The sequence below is a fragment of the Oryx dammah genome, unplaced genomic scaffold (assembly GCF_014754425.2).
Source record: "Oryx dammah isolate SB20612 unplaced genomic scaffold, SCBI_Odam_1.1 HiC_scaffold_27, whole genome shotgun sequence".
Taxonomy (NCBI): domain Eukaryota; kingdom Metazoa; phylum Chordata; class Mammalia; order Artiodactyla; family Bovidae; genus Oryx; species Oryx dammah.
In genome coordinates, this window is record NW_024070211.1 from 17,741,241 (window position 1) to 17,758,283 (window position 17,043).

Consider the following 17,043-nt stretch of genomic DNA (forward strand, 5'->3'; position numbering starts at 1 on the left):
CATCACCCACTTCCCTCCTTTCATTCCCATGAAGTTTCCTCCCTCTCACTCATGACTTCTTTTTGCTGTAGCCAGAGTTAAGAGTTTTGTTGGCAGTTTTGATAATTCTTCTCTGCAAAAATCCTCAAGGGATCCTTATCACCTGGAACAGTATAGTTACCATAGTTTTCCATAGCAGAACTCCCCTTCTCTGTCCTTTATTTTTTAGCTGTGGGGGCAAGTGGGATCTTAGTTCCCTGACCAGGGATCAAACCCACGCCCTCTGCATTGGAAGTGCAGGGTCTTAATCACTGTACCACTAGGGAAGCCCCCAAAACCCTTTTATTAAGGGACATTCTGTACAGATTTTTATCTGTCAGTTTAAACTTATCTATTGAATAAAAGGGTTTTTTTAATGTAGATCTTATGATAATTTCAGATTAATAATTATGAGAACAAAGAAACTCTTCTGAAAAAAGGAGAACTTTGAAATTAGACAGTGAAGTATAGGTGAAAGTGAAATTACCGTTACTCAGCAGCAGGAGCAGGGTTCTGCATTTTACTGTAATATAAAGAAAACCCTGATCCATGCAGATAATCTTGTCTGTTCTCCACATTACATCCAGAGTAATCTCTTAAAAATGCAAAACCTGATCACCATACTTCATCAACTCTAGTTGTATGTATCATTATTTATGTCTAGCTCAGAAAGAAAAAACTGCTAATTACACTTTGATTTTGGAGATATGAAGATGCAAAAAAAAAAAAAAAAAGGTGTGCCCTGCAATCACTGGGATAGGGTATGCCCCTTCATCCTCTTCAAAATCAAGGGCTTCTGGTTCTCTCCGTATCAGGACAAAGCTGGAAGCTGGCATGGCCCAGCCAGCTGCTCCCTGTCCTCCTCTTTCCATTCACCCATCTTCATGACCACAGCTAAGCTTTACTTCCTCTGGAGCACCTCCCATGACCTCCCTGACCAGGCCACATCCTCAGGCACGTGGGTGTCTCCCCGTGACAGCACTTACCAGGGCTGACATCTTGTTTGGTTGACATCTTAATTTGGCTTGAAGGTTTATTTGATTAGCATCTAGCTCCATGAGGACCTGAGAACATGAACTTTTGCACTCTATTGTATCCTCTGTGCTTGGCACGGTGCCCGGTAGCACCTGGTGGACAGGAGGCACTCAAATATTTGTTGAATGGATGAACTGAAATCACATTTAAAAAAAATTCACATGGCTGATTTTAGAATAAGTGCTCTTCAATTCAAAGGATCCAGGAAATCCAGAAGTGTGGGAATAGTTAAGACTTCTGTTTCAGGGACCTCCCTGGTGGTCCAACGGTTAAGACGTCGCCTTCCAATGCAGGCGATGTGAGTTCAAGTCCTGCTGGGGGAGATAAGATCCTACATGCCTGATGGTCAAAACGCCAGCACATAAAAAAACAATAGAAGCAATACGGTAACAAATTCAATAAAGATTTTAAAAATGGTCCATGTCAAAAAAAATTTTTTTAAGACTTCTGTTTCAGAGTTGAATGGGATTAACAATTATCTACTAAATTCTTGCCTCATCACAAATGCCAAATTCAGACAAAAAGCACTGAAAACCACTTACTGTGTGTTGAAACTCTACCACACGTTGGCTCATGTGTTTTTATGAACTCTCAGTGTTTGAAGATTCTGTGCAGAGCTGGTGCTCCTTAGCCTCTCCTGATTTTCAGGCTAACTCTGTTCTGATTATACCTGCCTTGTATGGGCAGGACTCCAAAGAATTGGTGAGAGCTCCACCTTCACAAACAATGACAAATTTGTAAGATTTGTATTTACAGCGGTGACAGATGCTTTCCTCTGTAGTCTGCACCAAAACATGTTCATCTAGCTTTTGGAAGCACAGTTAAGGTAATAAAATTTGGTATACAAAATATTTGAGGGTGCAGGTATTTCTTTGGTTTTACAAGCTTTAAACTAGCAAAAAATATTCCTAAAGAGCAGATTGGAATAAAATGCTTGTGGAGCCTCCCAAGTGCATTTATTTGCAAAACCAAAAGGTAATGTGAAAACCACTGACTGGCTGAATCAAGTCTTATTTCAAGATTTACCAGGCTGCTTCGTGGTGGTCCCAGCCAGCTTTACCCCCTACAAGAGAGCGTGACCACCACCCATCCTGGGGACAGGCTCTGTGCTCTTGCGTCCTGGGCCCACAGGACTGTCCCCACCTCTTCTTTGTCTTGGTCTCAGCTCACATCTGTGCTCACTCAAGTTGTGTTCAACTCTTCGAGACACATGGACTGTAGCCCGCCAGGCTCCTCTGTCTGTGGGATTCTCCAGGCAAGAATACTGGAGTGGGTTGCCATTTCCTACTCCAGGGGATCTTCCCGGGGATCCAAGCCAAGTCTCTTGTGTCTCCTGCATTGACAGGCAGGTTCTTTACCACTAGTGCCACATGTCTAGTTCTCCTGAAGTCTTCCCTGATCACTGCCAACTACTCGGGATTCCCTACAAGGCCCTCACTAGAGGGATCATCTCTCTTCTGTACAGATCACATTCTGTAGTTGGTCTGCCTGTCTCCCTGTAGACGGCAAGATTCTGGAGGGGAAGGTGCTCCATTCTGGTACTGTTGGCCTGGTCCTGGAGCTGAAGGCACTCAGTGAAGCCACCTCTCACAGCCTTGACAACCTGATGGTTTTTGCCAGTGGAAAAATCTGAATCTGGTGGTTTTCAAACTTCCTTGATCACTCAGTAAGGTTACTAGTAAGCATCTTTTCATATGCTTATTAGTCATGTGGTATTTCTTCAGGTGACCGTCCATAGCCCCCATTTCTCCATAAGGTGGTTTTTCTTATCGTCGGGTTGAAAATCTTTGGACATGGGGTATATTAACCGTTTGCCTGGTAAATATGTGGCCAACACTTTCCACAGGCAATTTATTAATTTGAAGTATCATTCATGAAGAAAAAATTTTATTTCACACGTACTTGATCTGCCATTCTTTTCCATTATGGCTTCCAGGTTCAGAATACTATGTAGACTCTACCTCCAAATGGAAACGCTATCCTGTCTTATTTTTGTATGGAACTTTCATAGTGTATGTTTGTGTGTATAGCACTAAGTTTTTAAATCCATATAAAATTTTTAAATATATAGTACAGGAGTACAGATTTTTTAATGTGTGATAGGGATTTAGTTAACTGTTTCTATTCTGTGACAAATTTGATAGCCAATTGTCATGATAATTATAGAATGGTTCTCCATTTCCCTACTGATTTGAAATGTCAAGAGGACATTTCAGATGAGACTTGAAGAGGATGGGATTTGGATGTGGGGTGACTAATAGGAAGTCCCCTGGGTGACTGGGGCCAAGACAGTGACTGGTGACACAGCAAAGACACTTGCTCCATGGAAGAAAAACTATGACAAACCTAGACAGCATTTTAAAAAGCAGAGACATCACTTTGCTGACAAAGATCAACAAACCTATGGCTTTTCCAGTAGTCGTGTATGGACATGAGAACTGGACCATAAAGAAGGGTGAGCCCCGAAGAGTTGATGCTTTTGAACTGTGGTGCTGGAGAAGACTCCTGAGAGTCCCTTGGACTGCAAGGAGATCAAACCAGTCAATCCAAAAGGACTGAATATTCATTGGAAGGACTATGCTGAAGCTGAGGCGCCAATTATTGGCCACCTGATGTGAAGAACTGACTCATTGGAAAAGACTGATGCTAGAAAAGATTGAAGGCAGAAGGAGAAGAGGGCCGCAGAGGATGAGATGTCTGGATAGCATTACCGACCTAAGGGACATTTAATTTGTGCAAACTCCTGGAGATAGCAAAGGACAGAGGAGCCTGGCATGCAGCACTCAATGGGGTTGCAAAGAGTAGGACTCCACTCAGCTACTGAACAAGAACAATGGGGCAGCAGCATGGAAAAGCAATAGGTGTTACTTAGGAATGCTGAGTACAGGGGCCTGGGCCAGGAAGCAAACAACTGATAATGATCTAAAGAGATTTGGAGAAAAACAGCAAATTTTAGTATACAGCTAAAAGATTTTTTAAAAATAAAATTCACTATCCATTCAAAACAGAAACTTTTGGCAAACTTAAAAGGAAACATAGTTTATCTGAGTTTTAAAAAACTTACAGCAAACAACATACTTTATGGTGAAATATTGAAAGTCTTCCTCCAAAGTCAGAACAAGACCAGAATGCCTGATATTATTTCTTTTCAGCATTTTAGTGGAAGTCTTAGCCAATGCAATAAGGCAAGGATAAAGAAGACATGAAGGTCAGAAAGAAAGAGATGCATGTTATTATTCAGATGACATGAATGTGTCAGAAAATGGAAAAGAATTATAGATTCTTTCAGGCAGCACATTCTTTGATATGAGTCTTGGTAATTCTTTTTTGTATCTGTCTTCTCAGGCAAGAGAAACAAAACCAAAAATAAACATATAGAATTATGTCAAACAAACATTTGCACAGGAATCTATCAATAAAACTAAAAGGCTGCCTACTGAATGGGGGAAGATATTTGCAAACTACATCTGATTAGAGGTCAATATCCAAAATATACAAAGAACTCATACAACTCAACAACAGTAAAAACAAGTAACCTGAGTAAAAAATGGGTAGAGGGTCTAAACAGACAATTTCTCAAAGACATGTAGATGGTCAGTAGACATACTCAACATCACTGATCATCATGGAAAGGCAAATCAAAACTACAATAGGATATCACCTCACACTTGTCAGAATGGTTATCAAAAAGACAACAAATAACAAGTGTTGGTGAGGATGTGGAGCAAAGGGAACCGTTGAAGGGAATGTAAATGATTGCAGCCACTATGGAAAACAGATGGAAGTTCCTCAAAAATTAAAAACAGAACTACCATTTGTTGTTGTTCAGTTGCTAAGTCCAACTCCTTGCGACCTCATGGACTATAGCACGACAGGTTCTTCTGTCTTCTACCACGTCCTGGAGTTTGTGAAGATTCATCTACAGTCAGTGATACCATCCAACCATCTTATCCTCTGCCATTCCCTTCTTCTTTTGCCTTTAATCTTTCTCAGCATCAGGGCCTTTTCCCAGTGAGTTGGCTCTTTGCATTGGGTGGCCAAAGTACTGGAGTTTCAGCTTCATCAACAGTCCTTCCGATGAATATTCAGGGTTGGTTTTCTTAAGGACTGAATTACCATCAGTTCAGTTCACTTGGTCAGTTACGTCCGACTCTTTGTGACCTCACGGACTGCAGCACACCAGGCCTCCTTGTCCATCAACAACTCCCAGAGCTTTCTCAAATTCATGTCCATTGAGTCAGTGATGCCATCCAACCATCTCATCCTCTGTTGTCCCCTTCTCCTCCGGCCTTCAATCTTTCCTAACCTCAGGGTCTTTTCCAGTGAGTCAGTTCTTTGCATCAGGTGGCCAAAGGATTGGAGCTTCAGCTTCAGCATCAGTCCTTCCAAAGAATATTCCGGATTGATTTCCTTTAGGATGGACTGGTTGGATCTCCTTGCTGTCCAAGGAGACTCTCAAGAGTCTTCTTCAACACCACAGTTCAAAAGCATCAGTTCTTCGGTGCTCAGCTTTCTTTATGGTCCAACTCTCACATTCACTTATGACTACTGGAAAAACCATAGCTTTGACTATATGCACCTTTGTAGGCAAAGTAATGTCTCTGCTTTTTAATATTCTGTCTAGGTTTGGCACAGCTTTTCTTCCAAGGAGCAAGCGTCTTTGATCTAGCAATTCTACTCCTGAGTATTCTTCTAAAGAAAACAAAAACACTAATTTGAAAAGATATATGCACTTCTTTGTTCACTGCAATATTATTCACAATAGCTAAAATATGGAAGCAACCTAAGTGTCCATCATCAGATGAACCAGATAAAGAAGATGTGGCCTACATGTATAGTGGAGTATTACTCACCCATATAAGAATGAAATATTGCCATCTGTGACATGAATGGACTTAAGAGAGTAGTATGCTAAGTGAAAAAAGTTAGAAAAAGACAAATACTGTATGATTTCACTTATATGTGGAATCTGAAAAACAAATAATCAAATATAACAAAACATAGTCATAGACAGAGAGCAAAGAGGTATTAAGAGTTGACAGAGGGGAAGGAGGTGGGAGTATGAATGGAATACATAAGAGAAATTAAGAGGTGCAAATTTCCAGTTGTAAAATAAATGAGCTACAGGCATGAAATGTACAGAGTGGGGAATACAGTTAATAATCACGTAGTATCGTTGTATGGTGACAGATGGTAACTAGATCTGTTAAAAACTGTTGTATGTTATAATAAAGTTTTAAAAGAGTAAATACTAAGAGTTCTCCTAAGAAATCTTTTCTCTTTTATTTTGTGTCAATATAAGATGGATATTCTCTAAACTTGCTGTGGGAGTCATTTCCTAATGTATGTCAGTTAAATCATTATGTTGTACACCTTAAACTTATACAGTGCTGTATGTCAAATATATCTCAATAAAACTGGAAGAAAAATAAAAGAAACACAAACTACAAGAATTAGTAAGTGAGTTAGCAAGATTACTAGATGAAAGGAAATTTACTAGGAGCAAAAAACAACAGAAAATCCAAGTGTAAAAAGGAGTTTAACTTACAATAGAACAAAAAAAGTCAAACACCTAGAATGTTAACAAGATATATGTAACATTTCTACACTGTAAGAAATCTTTGAGCAAACTTCAGTATATCTAAAAAATTCTAAAAGGAAGGAAATACTATGTTTTCGGATTGAAAATTTGGCATTGCAAAGATGTTCGTTCACCACAAATGGAACCTACACATGCTTTACAACCCCAATCAAGACATCAATAGATATTTCCGTGGAAACATAAGATGATGGTAAGAATAAATAAAGTAACACAGTCCTGAGATGACTAACCAGTTACAATAGTCGTTTTCAAGGAAAAGTGAAGTTTGGTTTGGCGTTGGAAGAAGGTAAGGCGACACAAATGCCCAACAGACATTTCTTCAGTCTTCGGTGTTGTATAGCAGGCCCACTGCTGGGTCTTTTCCAAAGGGTAACCATAGAACCTCAGATCCTGCGACGCTCAGAGGAAAAGGGGTTCGGAGTCACGTGCTGGTAGGAAAAGCTCACCCTGCTGTTTCCTCTCGGAGAAATCCTGTTGCACAGCAGGACTTGAAAGCCTCTGAGAAATTTTGGAGAAGAAAAGCAAATAGATTTGTGCTGAACCCAGGATTTTCCAGTCTTATTTGATCATGACCTCTCTTTGAGAAACCCTGGCCCGGAGTGCTTTTGACATTTTTTGGTTCTCACTATGATGTGTGAAGCAGCCCAGGGATGAACTGCTCGTTTTTACAGATGAAGACACGAAACCTCAGGCAGGTGAAACTTACAACAGGTCATAGAGCCACTAAAGATCTGCAAAGCACGCTTAATTTAAAGAAAAAAAAAATTTTTTAGTGCTTTTTTTCCTAGGGTCGAACACTACTTTCACACGAAACAGCATTTCAGAGATGGAATAAACCTTAGTGATCTCTTAGACTAGTAACCTTATTATGTTGGTGAGGCTACTGGGGCTGAGACAAATTAAGTGTCTTGCCCCAGGTCAAGGGCTTGCAGGCTAGCAGAAGGAATAAAAGGACCCATGACTCAGTGACTCCCAATTAAGTGCTCTACTGCCCTATATAATTAGGAGACAAACCTGGTCAATGGAGGGTGAGACCAAATTAACTGCCCAGGTTGAGTAGGCACTCAGAGATGCTGAATGAACGATTTACCTGGGAGAAGCCGATCCTGGAGCTCTGGCTAGTTCTCGTTTAATTTTGAAGTGAGGATTTAGGAGCCCATTTGAAGACTAGGTTATAATAAAGTACTGAATATTGTTATTTTAAAAACTAACCACCTTGTTGGTATTATTTCCTCCCTCTCCTCTGAAAAGTGCCATAGGCCACTTAAAAAAAATGAAAAGGAATTTACATTTCTGATTAAAAGTGATTTCACGGCTCGAGTGGGGCCCATTCTGAAGTGTCCCGGGCTGGGGATCATTTTTCTGGTGTTTCAGATATGAGGAAGAGAAGAGGAATCATGTGGGAGGCATGAACACCTGGCTGAAACTGCAGGGCAGGGAAGGGTACGTTCACCTCAGGTGCTGCTGTCAGGAGGAGTGGGAGGAAAAACCCAAACACTGCTGGATGAGGGTGCAGGGCTGGGCAGGAAGTCCTAAAAGGCAGTGAAGAAGGGAAAAGCTCATCTTTGCAGACAGAGGAAGAGGGCCTTTGAGAGACACCTGAAGAAGAGTGGGGTGAGTCTGGCCTTCAGCACTTGGGGAGAGGAAAACGTGAATGCAAGCGTGCTGCTGTTCTCTGGACTTGAAGAAGAGCAGCAGCTCTTTCTGCGTAGGAACGTTTTGGTGGTGGCTGGTGGGCGCTGGGTAGAAGAGGCACCATGGCTGTGAAGTTCCATCAGCAGCAAGTTCCACTAAGGCCAAGGAAGGGGTAAGGGCAGACTTGTTTAGTTGCCTCTGCTTTATCTTCTCCACTCATGTGACTCTTATGTGGAGGAGGGCACGGCTATAGCAGAGCGTGATTTAGGGGTGCCTGAGTCCCCTGGGGAAATACCAACATAATATCAAGCTGAGTGCATCCCATTCAAGTTCCCAAAAATGTGTAATCTGGATGTCTATTTGATATGATTTCAATTTACTTATGAAATTTCATTCTTTAAGCTTTAAAGTGTTAATAACTCAGTCACGTCTGACTCTTTGTGGACTCCATGGACTGGAGCCCAGCAGGCTCCTCTATCCATGGGATTCCCCAGGCAAGAATACTGGAGTGGGTTGCCATTCCCTTCTCCAGGAGAGCTTCCAAACCCAGGGATCGAACTTGGGTTTCCCACATTACAGGCAGATTCTTTACAGTCTGAGCTACCAGAGAAGCCCTCTTTAAGCTTTACTGGAGGGCAAATAAATCTCCAGCAAACCATCTTTGCCTTACTTTATTCTCCACATCTCTCTCTTTTTTTTTTTTGGCTTCGATGCTCGAATCACAGCCAGGGCACTGAAGGTTAGTTTAGTCAGTCAGGTTACTTCTCTCACCAGGGATGGAATCCAGACACAGCAGTGAAAGCACCGAGTCCTAACCACTGGACCAAGAGGGAATTCCCTCCACGTCTCTTTTATAGCTCATTAGTATGATCACACACCCAACAAGGCAAGGGTGGGCTGTCCCTTAGTTTTTCAAAAGTAATTACTACTTACATTGAAAGCAAAAACGAAAGCAAAAACATAAGACCAGGAGTTTCAGTAAGAACTCCTTAAAATTTTACAAGCAACCATTAACCCAACTTGCACCTCCTCTGAATTTCTGGAATAAACATTACTTCCGTACTGTGTGAACCCCGCCCACCCCCCTCACAAGTACAACACAGCAGGATCTTGGTGACAGAGTTGTTGATGTGGCCCATGGTTTAGTGGGGGAGGTGCTCTAAGGTGGCACTGGTGAAACAGGAGGAAGACGATACATGGAGGAGCGCAACTTCTCAAGAGTTAAGGGTTCTCTGTCTGTGTCTTCATTTTTAAACCTTTATTGTTTTTCTCGGATTATAAAAATATTTCTGTAGGAAAACTGCAGATCTGTCAGAAAAACGTAACAGAGAAAGCAAAAGCAATCCATAACTCTATCCATGAGAGGGAATCCCTCTAGCTTTTCCCTCTAACATTTATTCAAAACAAAATAAAAACTATTGGTGCTCTCTTTTAAAATGGGATCATACAAGTTTAACCCTTGCTTTCCTTGCTTAAGATTTTATTTAGTCACCTGAAAAAATAAGAGATCCAGCACATCATTTTCGAAAGACTGCATAATATTTTTCATCTTTTTATTTTTGCCAGTGCCTTGTGCCATATGGGACCCTAGTTCCCAGACCAGGGATTAAACCCCTGCCCCGAGTAGAAGGGTGGAGTCTTAACCACTGGACCCCCTGGGAAGGCCCAAGATTGCATAGTAGTTTATGGAAAGATATTTTTACAATTATTTACTTTGGTGTACATTCTCTTTTTTTTTGGGGGGGTGTGATTTATTTTTTACTGAAGGATAATTGCTTTACAAAATTTTATTGTTTTGTCAAACAAAAATATGGAACGCTTCACGAATTTGCACGTCATCCTTGTGCAGGGTCCATGCTAATCTTCTCTGTATTCTTCCAATTTTAGTATATATGCTGCTGAAGCGAGCACTGGTGGACATTCTTGCTCACATATCCTTGTACACATGGGAAAACATTTTTGGATATAAAATCCTAGATATGGATATGCTTGGCCAAAGGGTGTTTGGATTGACATTTTTATTAGACTGTACTAAATTTTAAATATTTCAAATTGGTCAGTGGATAGAAGTGTCAGCAGCACAATTCTTTGCTGTGAAGTCTCTTTCAAACAACTGCCACCAAGTCTAGTTTTAATTCCATTTTCAGAAGTCACTGAAATGACAGCTTCCTGTCACAGACTGGCATGGGACCTCAGGTGTTCTCAGTTTATCAGTGCTACAGCTCTAAAGCATGTCAAAAATATTTGCCACTTTGGGGGAGTGAGTTTTCAGATTTTTTTTTTTCTTCCCAGATGACATTAGCTTCAGGTGTCTTTTTGGGAGTTCTAAGATTTAATGAGATAGATAAAATAAGACTAATCTATTTCATAATTCTTCATCCTTCTTTCATCTGCTGGAGTGACTATAACATACTTGTGTTCTTGGGGCAACCACCTGTGTTTTTAGGAGCAACAGGCCATATCTGCCAACTCTTATCTACTTAGCACATGGCTAGTGTTTCTAGCAGTTTTCCAGTATTTGTCACATTAAATCCAAGTCACTAGTTCTGACCACCTTAAGCAACACTTCTATTTCAAGGGAACAGATAAGACAGAATTTCAAGAGTAAAAAATTTGTCATAGTGCTCTCCTACACCTCACAGTCTAAAGTGATTTTTGCTTCCTTTGGACTCATAGATTTTAAAATGTTTGAGCTATTCATTAACTTGGCAATTCCTCAAGAATCTCCTTTGTACTTAAAACAAAAGTTAAAGCATTAGAGTGTTTATAGAAAACAAGTCACTTACCCACTAGACTATATGCTTCAGGAGAGGAGGGACTTTGTTTGGTTCACTGATGATTCTCTGCATCTAGAAAGGTACCTGGCATATTAAAGGTGCTCAATTTTTGTTGAAGGAATGATAAACTCTTTGAAGGCAGGAATCCTCTTATATTTTGTATCCCCACAATAAATTACAAGTTGCTGATTTAAAATAAAGGAAGGATCTTCATTCAGAAACACAACATAAGACTTTTCTTAGAAACTAGGTGAAATATCCCTGGTCTGAACTATATTCAAGATTCCTTCTGGCCCTAACTATGAATCTGCTAGTTTTCAAAGGATTAGAACCCAATATAATATATACTACTAAAACTAGAGTAGGAATACTTGGGTAAATCTTTGATTTAGAAAGCAGGACACAGATTTTTCTATGCCTTTGGATCATCACTAAAAAGATCAGATGTGAGAATTAAGCTATATTAACCTCAAGCTATATTCTCTAAGTTCCTTTTTGGAAAGAAAAAAAAATCATGGCATCAAGTTGTTAACTGGGAATGTCTCTACAAGCATGTACTTGATGTCACTGTATAAGCAAGAAGACAAAGGAAATAGTAACGTACAATATTTATATATTTTGGACTATGACAATGGTATGATGCTCTAATGAGAGATCTGTCTGTCTTTAAATCCATGTCAAATGTGCAGCTATTTGGATTTAAAGCAAACAAAAATAAAAGCAATGAAAAAGAATTAAAAAGGGAATCACAGTAAAAGAAGCATCCATCTAAATCTGGAGCATATTTTGGATAATATACATCATTTCGGGGAACAAAGGCAGAAAGAAAGTGAGAGAAGAAATGCACAGGAATCAATTTTAAAATGTCACTCCAGAAAAAAGTCCATTTTATAAAACACATTGTAATTCTAGTCTTTTAGTACTTATTTATGTCAGATCATCTCTCACTGGATGTTTAGTTTCTTGGGTTGAGACTTAGAAAAATTATATTGTGGTTAGAAAATAACATATTCTCAAGACATTTGACTGAAAAGACTATTTTTGGGGTTTACTATTTTTAACAAGCAGTTTTAACAAGAGAGTGAATTAATCAGATTTGAGATTAATTCTCACTGGCAGAACTCGAATATACTCAGTCTGCTTTAAAAAAATAAAGGAATCAGAACTTGAAAAGAATTTAATACACAAGCAACAGACAGAAAAAATATAGGGCCTGAAATAGACAAGGGTTTTTGATGTGTTTAAAAAAAAGAAAAAGAAAGAAAAAAAAAGAATAATACTGGGGGGTGGGGCAAGAAAAATTTCATGAGAGAAGTTGGAGGAGGGCATGTGCCCTAGTTAGACCAGGGAGTAAAGTCTGAAGAACATCAACAACAGAACCATTCTTGGGGGAAAGTAATACCAGGAGAACTCTTATGGTTAATTTTCTAAAAAAAAAAAAAAAAAAACAAACCAGGTAAACAGTATTTAGTTTGTTGAGGCTTAGCAACATTGAGTATAACAGGAAAAGAAACACTCAAAAACAAGTTTTAAAGACAAGTTACGGAAATGACTGCAAAATGAAAATCAGAACATTCTAACTTAAAGTAGATAAAATAGAAAATGAAGTCAGAATACATGATATTGTTCAATCATTCATGCTAAATGTGAAGAACTGTTAGGTTCATACATCTTAAAGCAAATGGAAAATAGTCAATTCTAAAATAAATGTACAAAACAAGTAAATTTCAGCCGTTAGGAAATCCCAGTTAAATGTGCAAACATTTCTTATAAAGTGTTTAACGAAAAATTTAAGTTCGACAAGCTATCATGTTTGTAATATTGACATTACGCATGTAATATTTAGAAATCTTAGATACAAAAGTAAAATACACATTATTCCTTTTTTAAAAGATGCTTTTGAAGCTACAAAAGTCAGTTTATTTTATTGAAGTGCTCTTGGAAAAACTGATGAAACAGTCAATACGTGCACCAAAATAAGTACGTTATACAGAATTCTAAATTTCATTTTACAGAAATACCATCTAGGAAAAGTGCAAGGTGCACGAGTATCTCGGTGACAGATGTTAAGTAAACTCGGCGAGAAAATCAGAAACGAGTTCCGAGTGGAGACCCAGTTCAACTTGTAAGTTTCGTGGGCACAATAAATCATTCATAAAAGCCCACCTTAAACATCTCAAGTAGTCAGAAAAATAGGCCGATGGTTACTCGAGCGATAACCTAATCCGCGGTCTTATTGTTGTAGAGCAGATGTCATTTATGGGTGGGGCTGACGCGCAGAGCAGCTGAAACATTTTTGTACCAACCCCCGCCCCGCGCTCTTTCCAATGGGATAAAAGGGGCTCCAAAAAGGTAAGGGGAAAGCTTCCAACGCTCAATTCCTCCCAGAAACAAGGAAGTTTTTTTTTTTGACGTGGCCTTGGCCTTTGTATATACGTAAAAGCCCGCGATAAGATGTACAAAATCTCCCGTAATTAAACCCTACCATGGAAAAGAAATCCTCCCTTTCTCCCCTCCCTGGCCGGCTCCTCCTTGGGACACTTGGCTGAGTCTTTTCTTTCCCTCCTTCCCACGCTGACGGAGAGGCTGCACGCAAGCCGCGGACGATTGGTTTTTTTTTTTTTTCGCGCGGAGGGAACTCGACGGGTAGGAACGCCGAGTGGCGGGAAGGGAGCGGGCGGCGTTGTGAGGAGGCCAAGAAGGCTTGCCGGGTACGAGCGGGGCTAGGGGTTGGGGACAAGGGACGACGCGGGCCTCAGGGCCCGCACGGGAGGTCGAGGTGACAAGGGGAAATCTCCCGGCTCGCAGCTGGAACCCGGGGCTTCCGGCTAACGACCGGTCGCTCTCGGGCCTAGCGCGGCTCGCCTTCCGCGCTCCGCCGGGGCGGGCGGAGAGTTGGTAGGAAGGGAAACCGCGGTTCGCACTTGCCTGGAACCGGGTGACCAATAACTGGTAATAGTCTTTGCTCGGCGCTGGGCCTTGTCCTACAATTTCGAACAGAGTCTCCGGCAGCCACGACGCCATCTTGGGACGCCACCGCCGTCGCTAAGACAACCAGGAAGGGGCGGGACCTGCCTGGGGTCACAGGGGCTACAGCCGTGGTTTAAAAAAACCGAACCCTACTTTCGAGCTGGCGGGGTGTTTCTAGTTTTGGGGATGATTATCTCCTTCATCCAAGGGTTAGCAGGAACTCTTGCGCCGTGAAATATCCACCTTGAGGTCCCGGGTGACCCGGAGGGGAATTAGTTCCTGCTACCACCGAGGGGGAGTGGGGAAGACGGGGGGGGGGGGCGGTGACCCCGGCGGAGGGATACCAAGCGAAGTCTTACATTCCCCTTCCTGGTCCCTCGAAGGGATCGGGAGGAGGTCGCAGGCCGCTGGGGGAAGTCGAGTCCGGCAGTGGCGAGGCCGCGCGGGGGGCGGGGTGGGAGGGGAGGGGAGGGGAGGGGAGGGGCGATGTGAGGAGCCGCGAGTAGGCAGCGGGGGGCCTGTCCCGCGGACGAGCACCGTCAGCCCAAGCCGCGGCGGGCAAAGTAGTTCCCGGAGGGTGTTGGAACGGGCGGGGAGGGAAGAAGGCGGCGCGGGCGGAGGCGCACGCCGGGAGCGGTGCTGCGGCTCAGCTGATAATTGAAGGGACCCGAGGAGCCGCCGCCGCCGCCGCTTGGGGGGGGTGGGGGTAGCGAGGAGGAAGTTACTGCCGCGCCACCGAGTCCGGACCGGAGACTTTGGGGCCCAACTAGGTAATTGGGGAGCAGTTCCGAGCGGCGGCGGGGCCAGGCCCGGGTTGGGGGGAGGGGGCTGCGTTGAGGGGTTGAAGGTGGGGGGGGGGGGTGGTGGTGGCGGCGGGGAGGAGCTGGAACAGAAAGTCCCAGGAAGCCCGGTTGTGTCATCGCCGAGATTCGGGGCCCCCCCGCCCCCCCACGCTCGGCCTGTTTCCAGCGGCGGCGGTGGCGGGTCCTCTGAAGGACCGGGCCAGGGGTTGACGGGTTAGGCGCTCGAGGGAGAGAGACCGCGGCTGGAGGGGACCCGGGGCTGGGCGGGAGCGGGGGTGGGGGGTGAGGGGGGCGGGGCGCTAGGTGCCCCCCCCTGCCAACCATGAGGAGGGCCCCTTCACGGAACCCGGGGGGTGAAGGCGTGCGGGGTCTGGGGGAGCCCGGAGAGTGTCTTGTGTGTGTGTGGGGGGGGCCGGAAGTGGGCTTTGGAGCTTGGAGGGCGTCTAGGAAGACAGAAAGTGGGGGGCCGGAAGTGCAGGTGGGGTGTGAAAGACGGCCAGGGTTCCCCGGAAATGGGATGGGGGGCCCGGAAACCGGGAGAGGGGAGGCTCCGGGGCCAGGGAACGGCCCGGAAATGGAAACTAGGGAGCAGCTCGAGTGACAACAGTTGTGGGAAGCGAGGGTCAGAGGAGGGAGCGGCCGGAGTGACTTTTAGACCGCAGTAAGAGGTTTCCTGCCGACGGTGGCGGGGGGGACGGTTGAGGGCGGGCGAGGCCGCAGACGGGGGTCTGCGCGGGGTAGTTGTTTTTTCAGCCCGTGGGAAGTTGACGCTTGACGGAGAGGGGACGCCGAGAGAGGACGCGGGGAGGGCGGCGGGGGGGGGCGGCGTGAAACAGGCCGAGAAACTTGGCCGAGAGGAGCGGAGCATCCTTCTCCATTGATCGGCGTGGAAATTGGGGGTAGGGGTGGGGTTAGGACCTGTGGGGAGGGAGGTGGACCGGTTGTCACTTCTGTCGTATTAGTATTCAGAGCGAGTCAGGCGATTAATTTATTTATATGTGGATTACATAAAACCTATTATAACGTCTGTCCGTTCAGTTCACCCTCTCTCCATCCTCCTCCACAGTGAGTGGGTTTCCAGTTGTGGAACAAGTTAGAGGGGAGTGCAAATAACGGAGGTGATAGCGTCCCCCATCCTGTCCTTTCTCCGTGTCGCCATCCTCAGAAATAGCGAAATCTTTTCATTTGTTGGAGGAAGGGGAAAAAAAGAAAGATTTAAACACACAGGCAAATCGTGGCTGGAAGTCGAAGGACGCTTAGACATTTGAACTCCTGCGGGGGGCACAGGGGGACGAGAGGGAATTGGGTGCCCCGTGTGGCGAGGAGAGGACGAAAGGGGCTGCTCCCAAACCCTTAAAACAGAATTGTTTGTTTTTGATAATGCCGTTTTTTTTTTTTTTTTTTTTTTACTTTGTCTGGGGGAAGGTTTAGCTTAAGCCTGGTATCTGGTGGTGGGTATGGTTTAATTGCTTCGTCAGGTAATTGGGGGGGACAGAATGTGTCAGGGGGAACGTTGGTGTGTGTGGAATGGGGGGGGGGGGGGGGGCCGTTTAGTGGCGCAGTGGGCCTGTTCCGAGTGGATGTCTAACTGCTCCCCTGCTGTCTCCCTCGTCGGCCTTCCCCGGTCTTGCCTGGGCTGCCAGATCACCCGATCCCCGGGCTTTCCTTGGTTTTGTAGGCCTTTCTGTGGTGTGTTGTTGAACTTTTTATTCCTCTCCAGTATCTAGCTATTTTTGGCGTTTCATTTGTTAAAAAGAGCCTGCAAGTTGAGGCTCATAATCTCCTCTCAAAAAAGCAAAACAAAACAAAAAAATACGGGATAGAAACTTGAAAGAGCTATTGAGTGGGGTAAAAAACTGACGTTCGGAACAAAGGTCCTAGTTAGAGAAAAAGGCAAGATGCCTATATATGAAGCCTGTCGCATTTACTGGGGAGTAGGGTAGGAGGGACAGCAGTTAGGGTTATGGAGTGGAATTATCAGAGGACTAGAAACAGTACATGGCAGAGGGTTTTATTGAGGCCTTTTTTTTTTTCATACATAGAGCATGTAAAGAACTCAGTATTAAGTGTGGATTTTAGAGTAAACACATTTCTAATTGTTTTAGAAACTTCCTGCTCTACGTTCAGCCTCAGAAGTACTGAACTCGTGTGGCTTTTATATCATCTTTGTGAAATTACTTGGGGAGTTTTTATTTCATTTATT

At 43.6% G+C, this 17,043-nt stretch overlaps 2 protein-coding genes and 1 non-coding gene across 19 annotated transcripts in view; 1 reads left to right on the forward strand and 2 right to left on the reverse strand.

Moving 5' to 3' along the window:
- The window catches only part of FBXO36 (F-box protein 36), a 100,893-nt gene extending 86,588 nt beyond the window's left edge, over nt 1-14,305 (reverse strand). For both annotated transcript variants that reach the window (XM_040228185.1, XM_040228183.1), the window contains exon 1: nt 13,996-14,305. In XM_040228185.1, the coding sequence (XP_040084119.1) occupies nt 13,996-14,091 (96 nt within the window). In that variant the 5' untranslated portion in view covers nt 14,092-14,305. The remainder of the gene's footprint in view (nt 1-13,995) is intronic.
- LOC120855254 lies at nt 10,095-10,201 on the reverse strand. The gene has a single exon (XR_005719217.1). It is a non-coding gene; the product is annotated as a U6 spliceosomal RNA (small nuclear RNA).
- The window catches only part of TRIP12 (thyroid hormone receptor interactor 12), a 158,851-nt gene continuing 154,763 nt past the window's right edge, over nt 12,956-17,043 (forward strand). For 8 of the 16 annotated variants that reach the window (XM_040228159.1, XM_040228165.1, XM_040228162.1 and 5 more), the window contains exon 1: nt 14,629-14,807. The gene's annotated coding sequence lies outside the window, so the exon portion shown is untranslated. Of the gene's footprint in view, nt 13,714-14,595; nt 14,808-15,174; nt 15,502-17,043 lie in introns of those variants that run through there. The other 8 variants (XM_040228169.1, XM_040228171.1, XM_040228176.1 and 5 more) reach the window with 6 other exon arrangements.